This window comes from Dendronephthya gigantea, unplaced genomic scaffold, assembly GCF_004324835.1.
Source record: "Dendronephthya gigantea isolate DGI-Jeju-01 unplaced genomic scaffold, DenGig_1.0 000272F, whole genome shotgun sequence".
Taxonomy (NCBI): Eukaryota; Metazoa; Cnidaria; class Anthozoa; order Malacalcyonacea; family Nephtheidae; genus Dendronephthya; species Dendronephthya gigantea.
Window position 1 is genome coordinate 142053 of NW_021163282.1, and position 19781 is coordinate 161833.

A 19781-nucleotide genomic window follows, 5' to 3' on the forward strand; every position below is an offset into this window, starting at 1 on the left:
GCGATCGAGGGCAAAAAAAAACCTCATTTGTTTTTTTGTATCATTTGTTTTCCATCGTAATTATCGCTACTCTGGTTTTAGTAAATGAAAGTAATCACCACACAAAGATTAACTTTCACGACCCAACGTTTCGACACTCCGGTCTAGTGTCTTCATCTGGGGTGATCTGATGTTGAAACTCGGTTCCTTATATACTCTCAAAATGACGTCATCTATTAATCAGATGTAAATATTCTTTTGGCAAATAGCTTCCGTCATCCCCATTAAGGGCACAAAGACTCGCATTAATATGCCAGGCTTCCAAACAACGCCTATGTCCATAACAAACCTCATTGTTTTTTTCAGTTAAAACAAATTCCTTCTTGTTTAATTAATTGTCCGAGTTCGACTGAATTAACCGTTGCATGGTGCGGTATACGCCGTGAAAATGATTCAATCACATATACAAGTCTCGCTAAAACTAACCTGCTTTGGAAGGTGTCTTATTAAAAAATCTTTAATTTCAAATTTTGACAAAGCTTTGTACGATGCATCTGATATGTCTTCATTCTACAAAACGAAATTCTTTTAGAATGAGCAGATACCCTAGATTTAACAAACTTCATATATAAACGGAGATATCAAAATACCGAAGGATGACTAAAAATATATATATCTCTTTACAAAAAGTATTAACACTAGTTGTTAGCAATTATCCATGAGAAAAAACACTGTCAAATCATGTGCGTTTCCGTACATAATTTTGATGCATATCTGTTCGAAAAATGCATGCTATCTTGAATTTTAATAGAAGGTGTTCTTGTGAGTGTAGAACGGTTATATACCTCATGCTCTGAATATCTCCAGAGAAACAACAATACGTTTTCTTTGAAATTCTAAACGAAATACAGGAATAAACATCAGGCATTTATTCCGAAACCACTACAGGGTGTATAAAAAAAAGGAGACCTTTAGAAATCAAGCTATTGTTAAAATTTGAATGCCTTTTCAATTGCATTTGCACATATGCTGAACCGTAGTGCGTTAAATATTTATGGCATATCCATGCATGCATACATTAGAAAATGAATTGACGTTTGTAGTACACAAGATTGTCTGCTCCTAGGAATTTGAAAATAACTTTAATAGCATAAGGAAAAATAACGACCCAAAAATATTCAAATGACTAAGCACACTACCAGAACAAAAATGGTTCAACTCACTTCGGAGCAAAGACTTTTTGCAGTCTTAACTTATACCCAGCCTGCCGTCATCAGAAAAGCAGTTCGCGATATGCACAAGCGTACGGTAGTTTGTGTTGAGAGAAATTGAGGCCACGTTGGAGGTCATGGTCCATGACATTCAGTTCTTTTTATGTTCAATTTATCAGTAATTTTTAATCCGGATCGAAATGTCAAGTGAATCTGTGTCAGATCAAGTTGTAATTCATTCCTGACTCATGTAAACATTTTAATAGGCAGAGTTTGTAAAATGGGATGCTGAGCCATTACGGATTCAAAGACAATTCTAAATGTATTTATTATTAAATAATAAAGGAAGTTAATGTTATACGGGTCTTCGTATCGTAGTATCTCGGGTCTTAGGACGCTTGTCCGGTCGGCTACTTGCCCCCTCCGGTGAGTATAAATATGAGCCCAGTTTGCCTGATCGAGTTGTTAGTTGCTTGCGTGACCCATCCCTCCCTTTCCCTAACGACTTCACGCGATGTTGTGAACTATACGGGGGAAGCGTCTTATTAATCTCGCTGGGGTTTTTTTTTTGTTAGTTTGTTTTGCAGGATTAAGCACAGTTCTTTTCACACCCGTTTTGGTCGTGGAATTGGTGTTTGGGGTAAAGGTAAATTCATTAATGATCGCCACATTTACAGGTATTTTTTTTTGTGTGTGTGTACTTTGATGTTCGTATCGTTTATTCCACGGTTTCACTTCAGTGACTCACGTGTGACAGTTGATCACGGGATGGAGGAGGTACCGTTAAAATAGCATGGTTCGTTGAGTTATTATCTGCGCCGAAAACAGCAAACTCAAAAGAAACACCGTTTCACCCCTAGCCCGATCGTTTCGCTCGGATACCGTCTCCATCCCTACCGATCGGCAGCGGGCAATAATATAGTGTAAGTGCTGGTGTGCTATCGTACTGATGTGAGCCTTAGGATCCGTTAGAACGTTAACTCATGTGAACAGCCCTAATGCTCCCACGCAGTGTTAAAATATAATGAACAAATGATTTGTTCATGTTTTGAAGGAACAGCTAAAGCAATTTACCACGCATACTGTTATCGCTTTTGTGCTTAGTCATTTGTGCTTAGTCATTTGAATATTTTTGGGTCGTTATTCTTCCTTATGCTTTTTAAAGTTATTTTCAAATTCCCAGGAGAAGACAATCTTGTGTACAAACGTCAATTCATTTTCTAAAGGTCTCCTTTTTGTAATGTATGCATGCATGCCATCAATATTTCACGCACTACGGTTTAGCATATGTGCAAATGCAATTGAAAAAGCATTCAAATTTTAACAATAGCTTGATTTCTAAAGGTCTCCTTTTTTTTATACACCCTGTATAGTTACAGAGTAATAATTCAACAAAATTACGCATGCGCAAAACTGGAAAAACCTCTAAATTGACGCTCTCCATTCTGGAGGACTCCAGCGGCTAATTGGATTTCGTGCAGGAATATATATATATATATATATATATATATATATATATATATATATATATATATATATATATATATATATATATATATATATATATATATATATTTATATCAAAATATTTCTAAATTTATTCCTATCAAGAAAATTTGCAAACCTCCAACAAAGTAGATTCGTGAATTCAATTGGAAAAGCTATTATGTAGTGCGTAGATTAACATCAGTGTAAGGGAACCTCTCTATATAGCACTAACCTCATATTGCTTTGAATCAACAACCGATGACGGCACGAGAGAAAACAAATCACACAGGCAACGCAGGACCATTGGGTTAGAATGATGCTCCAATTTAGCCTTAAAAACCTCCCAAATCGTTGCCAAATTTATAACCTATACGAGGTAATTATATCCACTGAATTCATTAATACAGCGAGAGTATGAGGGGTGTGAAAAGAGATCACTACGATTGCCTCCAAGAAGAATATTGCACACTCTATATATAAAAAGAGTTCTCTAATTTAGCTCTTCGAAAGCAAAAACAAGAATTATGATGATAAGTTTACTCTTCCGTGAAGCTACTTTTCACGTGATAAACAAATTGTCATAAGGAATTTTTAGAAAAATAACAATAATATTAAAACGAAAAAGAGTGCTTTCTCGTGTATGAGCATATGCATAGAAATTTTGTTCATGTTAAATTTGGCTTTTGTAATTAATAAATAGTTTTAACGCATGGTCGCACTTGACCCTTACCTCTGCTGCAACCAAAGTTTCCAGGGAATCCAAAGCAAGACAAACTAATACAATATTCACTTTCGAATTCTTATCAGCATTTTCATTAATAATCGCATCAATCATGCCAACGAGATCTTCCGCGTGTTGAAAAGGTCTAAAAATACAATCATACAGATTTCCAGGCTGACTTACCAAAATAATGCTAAAACGTTTTCCAGGCCAGCCCAAAAAAAACTATACAAAAAGACGAATTTGGAGCTATATCGGCACCTGTTACCCCCATCGACCACTGCGCTCGTACACAAAAGCTGTTGCTTAGCTCGTCCACTGTACTTACACTGGCAGCCCCCAAATTTTTAAACCTTTGTACACCGGTTACAAATGTTCCGGTTATGGAACATGGAGAAATTTCGTATTAGATCAATCAGCAATTTATTTACACTTTCTGTAACCCAAATAGAATTGACTATATTTCCGGTCAAAAAGCACATTATTCACCTGGTTATATGCGTATCAAATATTCAGGCATTCTAATTGGCTTTGCCTCAAATTCCTCATTTTTCATTTATGGGGGAACGACAGATGCGTTGACACTGGAAGTTTTTAAACCACTTTGCCTGATTCTGAAATAACAGTTACCATCTCTGGATCTAACCCGCCCATAGTAGATTATTCCCCAGGGATTATTCTAGGCTGGATTTCTAGGATTCTAGGCCAATTTCTTTTAAATTCGCTCTGCAGTAATCTCGCGAGTCTGGAGGTAAAGTCCCGCGAATTTGGCTTCACAAAAAACAATAGGAGGTATCGTTCCAGTGATTTATTAGATTTCAAAGATATATACTGCATACGTTATAGGTTAAACTTTGTTGTCATGCAGAGCATTTTAACAACCAAAAGTGGCAGAACACAGTGCTGTTCTGATAACCAACTTGCGAACCGTAATTTTTCACTAACAAGTAATTAATCCTGGCGACAATTTGAAGAAATTAAACCATAAACAAACCTTTCTCTACAGATATCCCTTATTGTCACAGCTTTAGCCAGTTGAAGTTCGGCCCAGGACTCCGGGTTTAAAGATAGTGTCTTTTCTTGAAGCATGGGGTGCAGATGCTTAAAAACTCGTGGTTGGGACATCCAAAGTTTAAACATTAATCTAAGAGTAATTGCTTTGAGTTCGGAATTGTTGTTAAGAACCAGCAATATACCCAAGACTTGTTTTACGCAAACCTATATATCGATAAAAAACGTCACGTTAATACGTACGAGTTTTCCCGCCTGAGAAAGGTGAGCTAACTTTCAAATTAAATTGCATTTAATCAGAACCATGCACTATGCAAAAGTAAGGCTAAAACTTAACAGCTGCCGTCAAAAAACAAGGTCGATCTTCAGGCCTACGCGAGTTTAATTATATCCAAATTGCAAGAGCCCTGAAGCCGATATGACAGCAGAATAACTGAGAGTTGTTTTAAGGAGTTCGAATTCACAGACGCAGTTCACTGACGTCATAATTCCTAAAGGTTGTACTCCAGGGCCCGGTTATACGTAAGCTGCATAACATTATCCACCGGATAGTAATTTTTTCAATCGCTTTAAAATTGCTCGTTGTTGGGTGAAATATGGCTTGAAACATTGGTCACTTTAAATAATGAACTTTTAGAAAAATCACTATTACGCTGGATAGCTTTATCGTAACTGGCCCTGGATGCTTCATTGTCTCACTAAAAGAATTGTAATGTGAGCGGTGTTAGCTTACGTGTTTTTTGCGAACAGACATGCAGTAGCCTGACCATGCAGCCTGGCGATTTGTCCCGCTACGCTAATATTTCGGTGTTCATTGACTGTGAAAACAATAAATTTCTAAAGACATGAATAGTTAAAATAACTCGAAATTTAATGGCGGGACAAAATCGCAAAACTGGCTACGCGACTGCCAACAGACTATTGCCATATTGATATTTGTCAAGTTAGACTATATGTTCATTTCTCCTCAGTAGTTCGTAAATAAGATTGTTTTAATTGATAAAATCTGGTGGTTAATGTGTACATGATGGTATAGATTTATTCTATATATTTTAACAAACCTTATGGGTCGCAAGTTTAGGAATGGTCTGAAGCAAATGAAATTTCTCTTCTGGTGTTGAGCATCTTTCCATTTTAAAAAGCATCAATGGAAAAAAGTACGGTGCCTATGAACGGGGATTATAAAAAGTTGTTTACTCTAGATCGGGTTGGTAGATTTTCTGAATAAAAATATATAACCAAATATTATTAACAAAACATTTGTTTTATTTGTTTAAAAAAAAGGAATCAAAGAGCCGCAAATAACAATGTATGGCTTATATAGAGACAGTCTAAAGTCGCCAGATTTGATAACATGCATAAGAGTTAGTTGTCCACAGACTAAATTTGGTTGCTCAGATTGTTACCTTCGAAATTAACAATAATAACTACCTGTGTTGGGTCAGCTTTGCATACCGATACTATGGTAGTCAGAACATGAACAGTTATCGAACTGTTACAAGTCAACAAGAAACTTGAGAGAAGCAATGAGATGAAACTTAATTCTTTATTGATCTGGCTGGAAGAAGATAACGATGTCTCCACAGAACGCAGCCATTGCAGGAGTGCTGACTCATCATTGCTAAAGAATAAAAATGAAAGTAAAATGTCAACGTAACTGAAGGTTTGCGATATAAACTCGATTAAATGCTTTTTAGCAGCCATTTTGAAACGTCTCTGTTGCTATTAAATAGCAATAACTGCCAGGCACAAGTTCTGAATATATTTAGGTATGTTGCCTGAAAGTTATGCAAAATTTTAGTCTTCTAGTCAAACGTTTAGATGCTGAATATCCCTGTTTAAAATGTACATTCAAAAATCTCGAGAAACTGCAGAGGGCCACCTTAATTGAGATACTAAAAAAAGCTAGTTTCCAATCAAACCAACTATCCTGCATTTATAGAGCAAAAAATCAAGATTCCATTTGTCTGAGTCCGGGAAGCACAGAAAGACTCCTATTAACCAGGGCCAGGGATATACATACAATAAGTCATCTAGGGCGTTAGTGGAGGGGGTAAAGACTAGTTGCCAGGCATGAGTGGGGTGACCAACTGAATATTAGAATGTATGTTTGTTGGAAAAACTATAAAACTAAGACGGATTGTCAGGGCTTCGAAAAATACACTAAACTTCCAAATATACCCGAGGATACTTAAACCTCGTACATAACCTTCCAAACTAGTTTGCTGCACCCCTCTTGTAACCCTTCGGGCACGCCCAAGCAAACTATTTGCTGGTTTTTACTAAAGGAAATTTTCCTTAGATGCAGCCCGAACAGAAAAATGTACTTCGTTTTTAAGTTCACCAGAACAAAATTGAGAATTTCCCTATTGAACTCAATTTATAAAGTAGGTCTAGGGCAGAGTTGCAAAAAAGCTGCGGGTACGCGTGTACCAGCCGGAGGAAGGTTTGCTTTGAATGAGATTTGTGAGGAAGGTTCAAAGTTGAACACTCTAATTGATCACATGCATGTACCAAAAAACCACATATTTCTTCATGCTGGTTGCCACTTGACTCAATGACGTAACGTCATTTTGAGGAAGGTTTTCAAAACTTGAAATGTTACCGGAGGAAGGTTGAACTCTTTTTGCAACTCTGGTCTAGGGCAATGATATGTACTCCATGTACTTTGTATATATAAATCTGCCATTTACGATGATAAAAGGAAAGTGAAAGCAATCTATCTCACCGGCATAAAATATAAATGTTTTCACAAATACTGCACTTCTTCATTAACTCCCCCCGAGGAAAAGATTCTGCCTGAAATGAAAACACGTGACATATAAAAACTAAATATTACGATCTTCCTTGAGATCTTGACTCCCGTGGAATGACAAAAATCACAAAATCGTGGAATCTACGATACCTAAAATGCCTTGTTTTTTTTTAAAAAGACGACGACAAAGTCAAAGAGAGGGAGAGTCGACGAAATTAGGCCAGGCCTTGCGTGAAACCTACTTCGCCCAGTCAGAGGACGACCTAAGTCGTGGCTTTAGAGACTGACTAAGCATTTTCGGGGTGGAATGTGAAAAACAATAAACAATACAGAGATAATCACAGGATATTAGCCAATATATAATTCTGACCTTGTTTTCATTTGTAAAATTTGTAGATTGAAGCGCATCTTCAATATCTTTCAGAAGTCGAGAAGCAAGAGTGAAAACGGTGGTTTCATTTTCTCGGTGTCTTGATGAGGAGAGAATTTGCAGCAAAGGAAGAATTAAAAAGGAAAGTTTCTGTGTGCCATCGCCACCTTTCGACAGGATGTAATGGGCCAAGTTTGAAGCTGAATGAGAACACAAGATATTATTTAAACAACATGGAATGCTTCTCTACGTCCCCCTAATCTATATAACACTTTTCATACTAGCATCGTTGGCATAATTAACATATTTTGCCTAATCAAGACCAAGATCCGTGACTAGCTACATCAAGATCAAGATCAGTGACTATATCTAGCGAATCAGAGCACTGCCACTGGCAGCGAACAGAAGTCTCAAGATAACAGCAGTGTGATTTCTGTCGAATAGTGCAGTCTGAGCACTTTATAGCATTGAAGGGGCAGATCATTTAAAAAAAACAAGACTCCTAAAGGCCGTTTACCACTTCAACCGTATCGTAGCGAAACGTAGCGTATCTCATTCTTTCAAAGTCATTAGTCCTGGTCGGAATACTCTACGATACGGTTTAAGTGGAAAGCAGCTTAAGACATGCACAGCTATTCAGGATATTCTACTTCTTCCCCTTATTTTCTTACCAGCATGGATAAGTTCTTCAACATAATATCCCGAACAGCTAAGTAAAAGATGAGATATCAAAAACATGGTGCCATTCCCAAGTGGAATCTAGAAGTTCAAAAATAAATTAGTTACCAATTGGGCAGTTTACAGGTGCGGGGGACTGGACAATTCCCTTCCTAGAGGTGACATTTTCTTCATGTTCATAATTCACACATTTTAGTACAGAATTATTAACAGTCCAAAAATCGGAATGCTTAAATTCCTGGTTTTAACTGGCAAGACACCTTGGGGATTCGAATTTCTCAAGAGCATATTAAAAAGGCACTCGGGGATTTAATTTGACAACTAGGAAACATTACCCATGGTTTTCTTAGCGTTATCTTCCTTAACAAAACAAGTGATGACATCATTGACATCCCAAGAGACAACTGTTTGTGTACCATTTCAATGAAGAGTACAGTCATTGCCTTCATATGATTGTCTATGGAGATGTAAAAATATTACATTTCAGTTGAATTTCGGCTCTACACATGGGGGGTATATGTATATCCAGGTAAATAATAGGTCATTGGTTTGATATATTCACGTTCAGTATGTTTTAATTTTATTTTAAAATAAATTGTTCTTGCAGGCAATGAACACGGATATGCGAATTTGCACCACCCCACCCCAAACCCAACAAAGCTGGCCGCCAAAATTGTTGATATTGTTGTATTGCGTGTACTCTCTTTTGAAAGCCTCAGGAACGAGTTTTAGAGTCTTTGCCCATGGGAAATCATTCAAAAATATTTTAATAATCCTCAGAGCCACTTTAAGTGAATAAAGGATCCATGTCCCCATGGCAGGGGTATGAATTTAGCCAAGTGCCCTTAATATGGCAGCATAGGATGTCAAATGGTTATGCTTTAAATTTTCAAGACCACTAAAACTGTATTTCATGGTAAACTGCAAGAGCTGGCAATGTTGGGGTTGAAATTGGGATTTTAGTTCCAAGGTCTCTTGCCAGGCAGACACAATATAACATATAGATAATTGACATGAACAACTGGCCGGGCAAAAACAACAGCTTACACCAATCTGTGCTACCTGATTTTTTAATCTAGATATTGCGTTAATATACATACACACATTCATATGCAAACACTTATACTTACTTAAACTACGTACCAGGGTACTAGAAATCTCAATAGTTTGCAATCTATAAATTTAAACTCTGAGAGCATCCATCTAAAATTAATCTATTTTGCCTATTAATTAAAGACAATTGTCAAAGGTTTTGTACATAATGATAACAAACATGGAAACCCTGACACAAAGTTTGATTATCTGGTTAGTTTTGCCGAGCTATTAAAAGTAACATTAGGCTTTCCGTATTTAACATCATTGTGATTGCCCAAAACAACACAGTTTCATTCGCACATGTTATTAATGTTTCATAGTACGCTCACAATGGCTACATTTCACATGATAATACCAGCCGGGTATCTCATTCCCCTTCCAACCTGCACAACTTAAGCATGGCCTGTATTTTTGCCCATCATTCAGAAGATGAAGTCCAATTTTGCCACATGTTTTACACCTGTGATGTGGTATCTCTTCTCCACCTCTTGCCTTGCCTTTTGCTTCAGGACAAAGGTATACAGGACACCATAATACATCAATCAGGTTCCCTTGTGCATCCCTTATCTCTTTAATCACATGATGCTCTTCTATTTTCAACATCTCCTTTATTACTTTCTCTTTACTTTCAAATTTCAAAACACCTGCTTTGTATTTGGGGCTTGTGCGAGCTGCATTCCTCTCTTGTAAAACATTTCTTGTCGTTGAAGCGGCATCTTTCGTCTCGTGCAATTTTCTTTCATCCTCGGTGGTGTAAATGTTTTCCTTTTCACAGGGAATTTCGTGAGACACATTCGTATCGTGGTACGTTTGAATAATCGCGCCAAAACTATCCCGACGATTAACAATTGCCGCCTTCAAGACATTATTACATCGTGTGGTAATTCTACCTCCAAACATTACTTTATCCGTTGTAATTTCACTCGTTGGGAGGAAAGTATATGATATGTCCAAAATAACAACTTGTAAAATAGGTCTTTGGCGAAAACTATATTTGATTTACGAACTTCGTCTTCGATCCTTCGATCACTGTTCAGTGTTTACACAGAGGATAGGAAATTACTGTGTTTCCACTCCTAATTCTCTTTTCCGCAGAGGTTGAACCACTGAGATTATGGGAATTATTATATATCGCTCAGTGGGTTCACAGTTAATAGAATATACATAGTTTAGAGACTACATTAAGCCTGGTTCACATATGCCTGGGGTAAGCCTGTGACGCACCGCAGGAAAATTGTGCATCCATAATAATTCTCCACCGCCGGTAGCTCGGCGTCACCCCCAACAACAAGCCATTCGATCCTGTCATGTGCTAAATTTAGATAAGGCACAAGTGTATTGTGGGAAAGACTTCTACAGGCACACCGGCGGTGTGTCGGAAGCGTGTTCACATACATAAAAATAATAAAAATGTGCTACGTACACCGCCGCTTTGCCGCCGACATGCCTGGAAAGTTGAACTCGAGTCAACTCTCCCGGTATACCGCCGGCAACTCTTGTGCCTGCCTGAGACACCGGCGATAAACCGGTGCTGAGTGTTCTCATATGCCTTAAGAGCACCGCAGACATACTTCGCAGGCATGCCACAGTCATATGTGAACCAGGCTTTAGGGGGGAAGCGCATTGGAGTGTCATCGTCATCCCCACCGGCAAAATGTAGAATTCTAGGGCTTCTAAAAGTCTGAAATAGGTGTTCCCCCATGCTGGAGGTTGGGGTAACAATAATTTGAGACAATCAAGTGGATAGAAATGGATATTTTATTTGGTCATCTTTCACTATAAGACAATCTCCCTCTCAAAAATTCTTATCGAGATCTGAACGTTTTTGAAAAATGGTTTCTTGAACGATCGCAACCGCCCTTTTTGCCCCACGCTGGAGCCGGTTGTATGAAAGTCGCAAAGCGCTATCCACCAGATAGTGGTTTTTTCAATCGCTTTAAAATCTACCGTTTTGAGTATAACTTTGATTAAATCTTATAGTGTTCCTAAATGGAGGATCCTCTTTAATAATTGCTGATTCCAAAGCTCACATTTTATTGCTTTTCAAGCAATTTTAGAACGGTTGAAAAAATCAATATCCGGTAGATAGCGCTATCCGGCTTTCATACAAACGTCCTCCTTTCAGGTGGCTAGGCCCCTAGTACAAAATGCAATTTTTCACGCAACTTCGAAGTGCAACTTTGAGAGGTGTAAATTTGGCAAATACAAATTTTTCGTGTTCATTACACTCCATGGACGTGAACCTGACGTGTCCACGTTTAATTTACGAATATTAACGTTTAATTTAGGAATATTAAAAAGTGTATACACTGTACTACCGATAAAACACGAACAATTAGTCGATTATCACTATTCCTGCCTGGGTGCGCAGCTAGAACTTATCATTTGGTATGGTACCTGTACGGCTTTCAGATCGATTAAACAAAAGCAAGAAATTTTTGGTTAGTTAGTGGTTAGTGATAACGAAATAACTAGTTTCGGTAACTAGTTCCGATTTGGGACAGGTAAAGGTTTGCACAATCTTGTTTTTCGCTCAGTTGGTTATATGCATTCGTCGAGAAAACTTGTAATAAAAGTTTCGAACAAGTTTTCGTAACCCATCCAGCACTGTTAATTTTGAGGTGCTAAGATAGCACCAGCGTAGGTGCCAAATCAACACATTGCAGTGGTGTTAAATAGAAAGTGCTATTTTGACACCAATTTCGGTGCTAATTTAACACCACCAAATCTGACATTACGCTAAAAGTGCCAATATGACACCTTATAATTTCAGCACCTTTGTAAGGTGCTGAAATAGCACCTGTTTTGCAGACGGAAAGTGCTAAAATAACGCCAGATTGAGAGTTAAAGTATGGGGTGTCAAAATAACACTAAATGGCGGTAAAGAATTTTCGACTTTATTACAAAGTCATCTTCAGACGGAATGGATAGGGAAAGAGCGGTTATTTAAGTTATTGGAAAATAAATCTGTATTTTCGAATCAATGTTTTGGAACAAGAAATTCCTGTGCGTTTTCGCACAACTATTCATCTGAGTGATCTGACGACATGGAAACCCGGCTTGTTCCTATGATACGAAAAAACCAATAGAGACGAATACTAGACAAATGGTACATCGATAATGATGCATTGTCCTTTTCATTTCATCAAACTATGTTATTCCGTGCTATATTTTCGGACTGCCTATGTATTGATTGCTACAAAGTATTTATTTCGCAATCGCCTGATATGTATGTCCATATAAGGAACAAAATATAACACGTGATCAGCGCCTGTATGCAAATTTTGAGCGCGTCGTTTGAAAACTCTTTTGAATCGTATCTCATACTGCCGTGTTGAAGACGTTTGAGCGTATTTTCTTAACTATTTTGGTACTTCTAAATATGCTGAACAGCAACGGACTCACATAAGGAAATATCAAGACAATTGGCTATGATATTATCTCAGAAATATCTTGGTAAGTTGAATTGAATTGAATTTGATCGAGTACGGAGATCCACGTTCGCTCAAACGGCCAAATCGCCAAACAAACAAATGTGTGTTATTTATTATTATAGAGAAGCCAAATGAATATTACTTTCAATACTGCGATGATCTCTTTAGCAATCTGGGTCAAAGAAAATATCATTGCAATAATAGGTATCTATTCATGTTTATTTTTTTTACCGTGATTTTATGAAGCATCTGCGCTAGGCTCTTATATTGATGTAATTTAACGATATTTTATCCTATATTAGCAGTTGACAATTTGTGCCCTATTTGATACATTTGATGTTAGAGAAAGTTTTTTGTTTCATGGAATATATGTGCCTATGTAATATGTCTTTTGATAACATTATTGAGACATAAAATCTCCTACAGGTTACCTGAAAGAACTATTTAATAGCCTGCTGAAAAATTTGAATTCAACTTGTATTCTAACAAATACTGTCAGTCATTCAATTGCCCAGCCATTGATTGTCTTCTATAGTGAGGTTGAATTGTGGACTGATACATTTATCAACTATAAATAAATCTACAATACCTATGATATATTATAATTCTTGTCTATTTTAAGTTTTCACCAAGATTGAATGAAGGCCTCAAATGTGGCAAATTAAGGGGAAACTGTAATTCTAATGATATGACAAGGGTATGAAGGGACATTTACTGTCAACAATGAAAGTGTATACAATTAATGTATCCAACCATGGAAGAAAAACAAAATATTTCATCTATGATAATTTAGAAATATCCCTTCCTTGCTGACTCAATTGTGGTTGTGGAACAGTAAGTGATAACCTTGTTGTTGTAATCTTTATGATTATCTGTGTTTACCAAACATGGTTTCTGTCGACCCTTTTCATCTTAGATTTTGTATTTTGTGTGGTTTGTATTTTGAAAATAATCCGGAAAATCCTGATCCTGATTTTAAAATGTTCCTGAACTAGGGTGTCAGTATAGTTGAATAGTTGGGAGTAGGAAATTGAATCTGGTTGTAGGCATGCTATCAAAAAATACAGTATAACACCTCTATTATACGTATATACCCTTTATTAAATGGATCTGACTTGTTAAACATGATAATTCAATTCATTCTGATACAGGGTTCATGGACCATAACAAGGCCAAGGGTAGAAACAATTTTAGAAGAATATCCTGCACTTCAGCTTATTACAGAGGTAAGTTTGCTTTTAGTTTACAGCATTCATGTTGATATAAGGTACCTGTTGGATTGATGTCAAGTGCTCTATTTCAACACTTTGCCATAATTCTTGTTGACAAACAATCCAAACAGATAATTGACTGTCAAATTTCTTTGTTCGACATAATACCCTACCCCTAACCCTAAGTGTGACAAAACTCTGTGGGCTGATTTTGTTTTTTAAACACTTTTAAAGTCCTCTTTAAAAATATTTGTTATTTATTATAGGTTGTTGATTCCATAGATCAGGACCCAAGGCTAATTCGTTCAGAAGACCTTTCAGATGTTCAAACTTTGATGATTGCGGTGGAGGGGCAAATGTTAACTTATCAAAGAACAGACTCAACTTCATTTTATCTACTAAATATGGAGTACATTGCTGGTGTGGCAAATGTGTGTGCATTCTTGGAAACTGCTCTCGTCGGGAAACCTTAGGACAAAAACTTTTGAAGGACGTTAAGTACCGTAAACATTTTAAACATTCTTGTAGCTACGTAGATTTTCCAGTCACAGCATAAGAAGAAATAAATATTTTTTAATCGCATTTGGTCTACTTCGTATGATTATAGCTTATGCTATTTAGTCGCTCCATTGCTAGCGCTAAAAGTGCAAAAACTAATCCACACAAACTTCAGGTGTTAGATTAACACCAAAAGTAGGCGTCAAACTAGCACCAAAGATCGTGCTAATTTGACACCTTATTTCGCGGTGTCAATTTAGCACCCGAAATGGTGTTATTCTGTACCTTTTTATTTGACACCTTTTTTGGTGTCAATATGACACCGCAAAATTAACAGCTGTCGAACATCTCGGTTTGTGCATCGTTCGTCTCGACAAAGCGGGACTGTTATGCAAGTTTATCTTTTACGATTGTAATTTAGTTAGTTAGCAGTTTATCTTGTATGTGTTAGCCATAGTAAGTGCATGACAAGATTGAGCGGTTTAGGGCATTTCTAGTGCATTTAATATGTATTCATAATCTGTATAGTTCATTATCCTTTCATTGAAGATATAGTTATAGTAGTTTTAGCTGGTATAGTAATTAGAAATGCATGAACTTAGTTTTTATATATTCGTTATTTCAGTTTACGACAACTATAATCGACAATTTTAATGATCCTCGAGTAAGATCGTTTCTTGGTCAAAACTATCAAATTGTTGCCTGTAAATATATCCCTGAATTTGTTTCTTCGAACTCTAAACTCGTCGTGACGTATGGAGGAAGGTGACGTAGGTTCGTGCTATGGACAGTAATGCTGCATTGCAATTTGGCATTTTATTGATCGCTGAATTACTCGTCCACCTCTATAACGTAAGCCCTTATGCTTATGAAAACAACTCAGTTTTAAAGATCCTGGATACGAGGTTATGTTTTAATACATTTATACAGGTTTTCCCTAATACGATTATTTTAAAGGCTCAAAAAGCCTCGCTTTAACAAGCAATGCTTGGTGGTATAGTATCTTGTCTACGGTACATACCAAGTTTCTCACAGTTGTATTTCAAAAACCATCGTAATGTTTGATGACACAATGAAACACTGTGACCAAGTGATTCCATATTGTTCTATTAGATAAAATATTGCATTAATGGCTAAACGCTAAATGTAGCATTTTTTCGCCTAACATACAAAGTTGAGCAATATTTGAAACCTATCAGTTTACCTCACCTTGTAAAATCGAAGATGGTTAGTAATCAATTTCAGAATCCTATCGAATACAACTATATCTTTTCCCTCCATCATATCCGACGATATTTCCAACAACAATACGTGTAAACTTTTGCAAGCGGAGTAATCAGTTTTAGGGTTGAAAAAAACATGTTGGAAGAAAGCTTCAAATATTGCAACAAATGACGAAATAAACCTGTAAATACAAAATTAGCGATTATTATATAATTAAAATATCTTTCCCTGTATTTTGGATACTTTGATACTGTAATACAGTAGTTTGATACCAGATTGACTGATATTGCAAGAAAGGTTTAATAAACCAGTCCATTACGTCATTAGAATGGCATACCGCATTTATAAATATATTACGAGCCTATACCCTCTGTATGGAAGTCAATAAAATGATGCACAAGAAACATTTCAGGAGGCGCGTCTATACGTACGTATCAAAGGAACACTTTATGAGAACTAACGCTAGCGTTAAGATCAAGTTTACAATAGGATCATTGTTAACAATATAACTTAATTGCTGTGTGGGCTGGGGCTAGGGCGGATGCAGAGTGATTCATAACAAAATTTAACAAGCACAAAGATTTACGGAATGGAATATACCAGAACATGGTACTTTCGACTTTGGTAAGGTCAAATATACCGGAATGCAATTTCGATCTTGATGATGTCAAATATTTGGGATGATTGATGGTAATTGTAAGGTCGAATGATCCGTAATATGGTGCATATATACAGGAATGTGGTATATATCAACTTTAGTAAGGTTGAATAAAACCACAATATGAAGACACCTGTAGAGGTGCTGCAGCATAGTAGCATGGAGTAGGCACATTTCTTGGGACTCTACAGGTGTGCAATATAGTTTAACAATAAAGGTGTATATTTATTACACATTACACATGTCATAAAATATCCATCAAAAGATTACCTCTTATTCGTTGTCTGGAAAATATTTTCAACCTCTTGAAGAAGCATTGGCCATGACCAAGGACAGTTAGCCAATATCTTAGTATATGGATGCAGATTTGAGCTTAAAGGTAACAAAACAAAAACGTTGAGGTCTCAAAAAAAAGAATTTCGTTTGGGAGTTACAAAGCATTAAAATTAATCAGTAAGAATGGGTAAAGAGATGCATACAGACAAATGAAGCAATTAAAAAATGCTATGTTTTCATTGTGTAATTGTATGAATTGCTCTAGCAAAACATTTTCACTTTCATATATGTCAGTTAACCTATAACATTATCAATATTTACCTTCAATAATTTACTTTTCTTACTATAGTCGGCTACAGTAAGCCGTAAGGTTGTTCATGTAACAGTTTGAATGAGACTGGATCAGGTAAACAAACTACCCACATACAGCATAATTTAAGGCCGGCCATTTAAGGGGCTTAAATTATACTTTGGAGAAAGCCTACTAGAATCATGCAGCACTGGTTCAAAAAAATTATGGAGTACTTAGAAATTTTATAGTCAGTGTACTAAATAAACATAAATATTGGCATATGACTTCCTCTTAAAACTAATGCAGCCATAATTTACACACACAGTAATTTATGGTGACTCACAATGCATCGACTTATTGCGTAGTCAAGGTACCTACTACACTAAAAGTTACAATTACTAAAAGTGTTCCACTAACCTCAAATTGTATGAATCAACTTCTATAGTGGACTTCACTTGAAAACATAATAACTTTATTACACCACGAATTGGTCCAAGGATATGCCTGAAATTAAGATAGTTAGGATCTTATAAATTTCAACACTTTAGTTAAAAGGCTGAGAAGTTGGCCATTTTTAATTAAATCTATATACCTTGTTGACAAAGTTTGAGCCACAAAACCATGCATAACATAGCTAAAATCCAAAACATTCTTCACAACCAGATGTACCAAAACATCAACAGCCGCAAGTGAAATAACACAACATGGATCACAGCATTTAGTCCACAGTTGCCCAACCTCTTTAATCTGTTGGCACTTTATCATAAAATATAAAACTTGCATAAACCTATTGAACCATTTTGTAATCATTTTCAAGATGCCATATCAAATTTATATATAATATATAAATTATATCTGTATATAAATTATATCGGTATAATATCTGTAAAGTGCCCTATTTCAAACCTCTTTATCTGACAAAGCATGCTTTCTAGACGTCTTTTTGCTCAATATGATAGGTAGAAGCTGCCAAACAACCTGAAAACATAATTAGGTTAGGTAGTATACATATAACAAAATACCATCCTGTTCTGTCCAGCACCATGTGAGTTAATTTATGACTGCATGATAAAACAATTCTGCGCGCCCCTTCCCTTCGCACAATGTGTTGATGACAAAATAGCTAAGATAGTGTTTTAATTTCCACCGCTGCAGTTTGGTATATCATTTATACTTGTTCATTTAACTTTTTACAGGGGGCAGGGTCATTTTTGGGTGCTCATGCACCTATGGCATGCACACAAAGTGTTTATATGCATGAAAATTTTCATATCCTAGCTATAAATTTGGTTTCTGAAGTGAGAATCTTTAAAAAAACTCTCTATAGAATAATCTGGCTTTATCTCCATTTTGGGGCAAGACCACCTATAGAAATACCAATTAGTTTCATCTATCTTTAATATAAGACATTTATATAGATAATACCACATTTGGATGATTTGGTTGAATATAGTAATCCTACTAATCCATATACAGCAAATTGTAGTACGGCAAATAGCTATTCAAATTTAGGCAGCATATAATTTTCCGCGTAAAATAAATCATACCTCTTAAAAATTCTCACCTGTTCTTGTATCAAATTGTTCGGTAACTCCATAATCATTCATCAGCCACATACAATTTTAAGACCTTTGCACTACCAACGAGCGCTTTTAAGCGATGTTACATAACGTTTCGAAAGAGCGAAGATGACGCTGATTCGTGTGTGCCAGGGCGCTTCTTCTGTGCGAACATCTGTGATCTGTGATACGGAAAAAACGGCCAGACCGGTCCTGTTGTAGTTTGGTACAGACAGGTTACTGGTATTTTAGAGTGTTTCAAGAACTCTGCATGCAAATATATAGTTATTTACATCTGCCTAGCACGAGAAATGCATTTTCACCGCTATATATTCTCCGTTAACGAAATACTCTATTTAAATTTAAAAGTATGACCGGTGTCACAGGAAATTTGGCCTCCCCGAAAATTTGGCCCCCCCGGGCCAAATTTCCTAGGAAATATGGCCCCCCCGGGCCAAATTTCCTAGGAAATTTGGCCCCCCCTTCGGAAATTTGGCCCCCCCTCTAAAAAACACAGTTTACCTTACCATTTTAGAGCTAGAGATAACCGTTAAGAGTTTAAAAGTTTTAATTTATTAATTAATTTCATTACTGACCGAATTCTGATAATAAAAAAAATATTTTGCGATTAAAAAGTTTTTTTATTATTTCCTAAAGTTCCATTTACTACAATATTCCTAAAGAACTATGAATTACTAATTGCACACGAATGTTAGGAATGTATATAGACTAAGTTCTATGTATAAAAATTACAATTACAATTAGGTCACTTAATTTTATTTACAAAAGCGGCGCACATGACTGGCAAAGCCAATCGTCACTTTCGCCAGGAGCTTGGCTCAAATTGGTACATGCTAAATGGTACCACATGTCACAAAGGTCGCATTGCACCATATCACCACATTCTGGCAACTGACAAACACAATGAGTTTGTATGGATAACAGTTTTTCGTTGTTTTTGCCCATGGAAAGCACGCCAACATAAATTTGGTGCTTCTAGTCTTGTTCAGAATATCTAAATCGATTTACATTTGTGTAGCTTTATATATTTGAGTTTCGAGCTGTTCCGTTCAAGACTTAGCCTGCAACGCAGACTATATATTGGGGTATATATACCCCAATATATAGTCTGCGTTGCAGGCTATTCAAGACTCTGTATTCTTAAATATATAACGCTAGACACGTGTAGATAATCTAGATATTCTGAAGAAGACTCGAAGTACCTAGTCGAAAGCTCAATAAAAAACCCTTTTTGTGTTTTCACATTTCTCTGTTTGACTTACCGTAAATGATCGATTAAGCGCCGCGGCGCTTATTGCAA

General features: G+C 36.5%; 1 protein-coding gene across 1 annotated transcript in view; it reads right to left on the reverse strand.

Annotated features, from left to right (window-relative positions):
- Positions 1–18550, reverse strand: part of LOC114541182 (focadhesin-like) — a 19301-nt gene extending 751 nt beyond the window's left edge. The window contains exons 1-18 of the mRNA XM_028561168.1: positions 18466–18550; positions 17808–17879; positions 17494–17657; positions 17319–17405; positions 16604–16705; positions 15661–15856; positions 15473–15557; positions 8549–8670; positions 8207–8294; positions 7536–7735; positions 7139–7209; positions 5842–6031; positions 5472–5576; positions 4394–4617; positions 3409–3544; positions 2911–3045; positions 825–875; positions 466–549 (exon numbers count right to left, since the gene is read on the reverse strand). Of these exons, the coding sequence (XP_028416969.1) occupies positions 466–549; positions 825–875; positions 2911–3045; positions 3409–3544; positions 4394–4617; positions 5472–5576; positions 5842–6031; positions 7139–7209; positions 7536–7735; positions 8207–8294; positions 8549–8670; positions 15473–15557; positions 15661–15856; positions 16604–16705; positions 17319–17405; positions 17494–17657; positions 17808–17879; positions 18466–18504 (2151 nt within the window). The 5' untranslated portion in view covers positions 18505–18550. The remainder of the gene's footprint in view (positions 1–465; positions 550–824; positions 876–2910; positions 3046–3408; positions 3545–4393; positions 4618–5471; positions 5577–5841; positions 6032–7138; positions 7210–7535; positions 7736–8206; positions 8295–8548; positions 8671–15472; positions 15558–15660; positions 15857–16603; positions 16706–17318; positions 17406–17493; positions 17658–17807; positions 17880–18465) is intronic.
- Positions 18551–19781: the final 1231 nt, after the last annotated feature.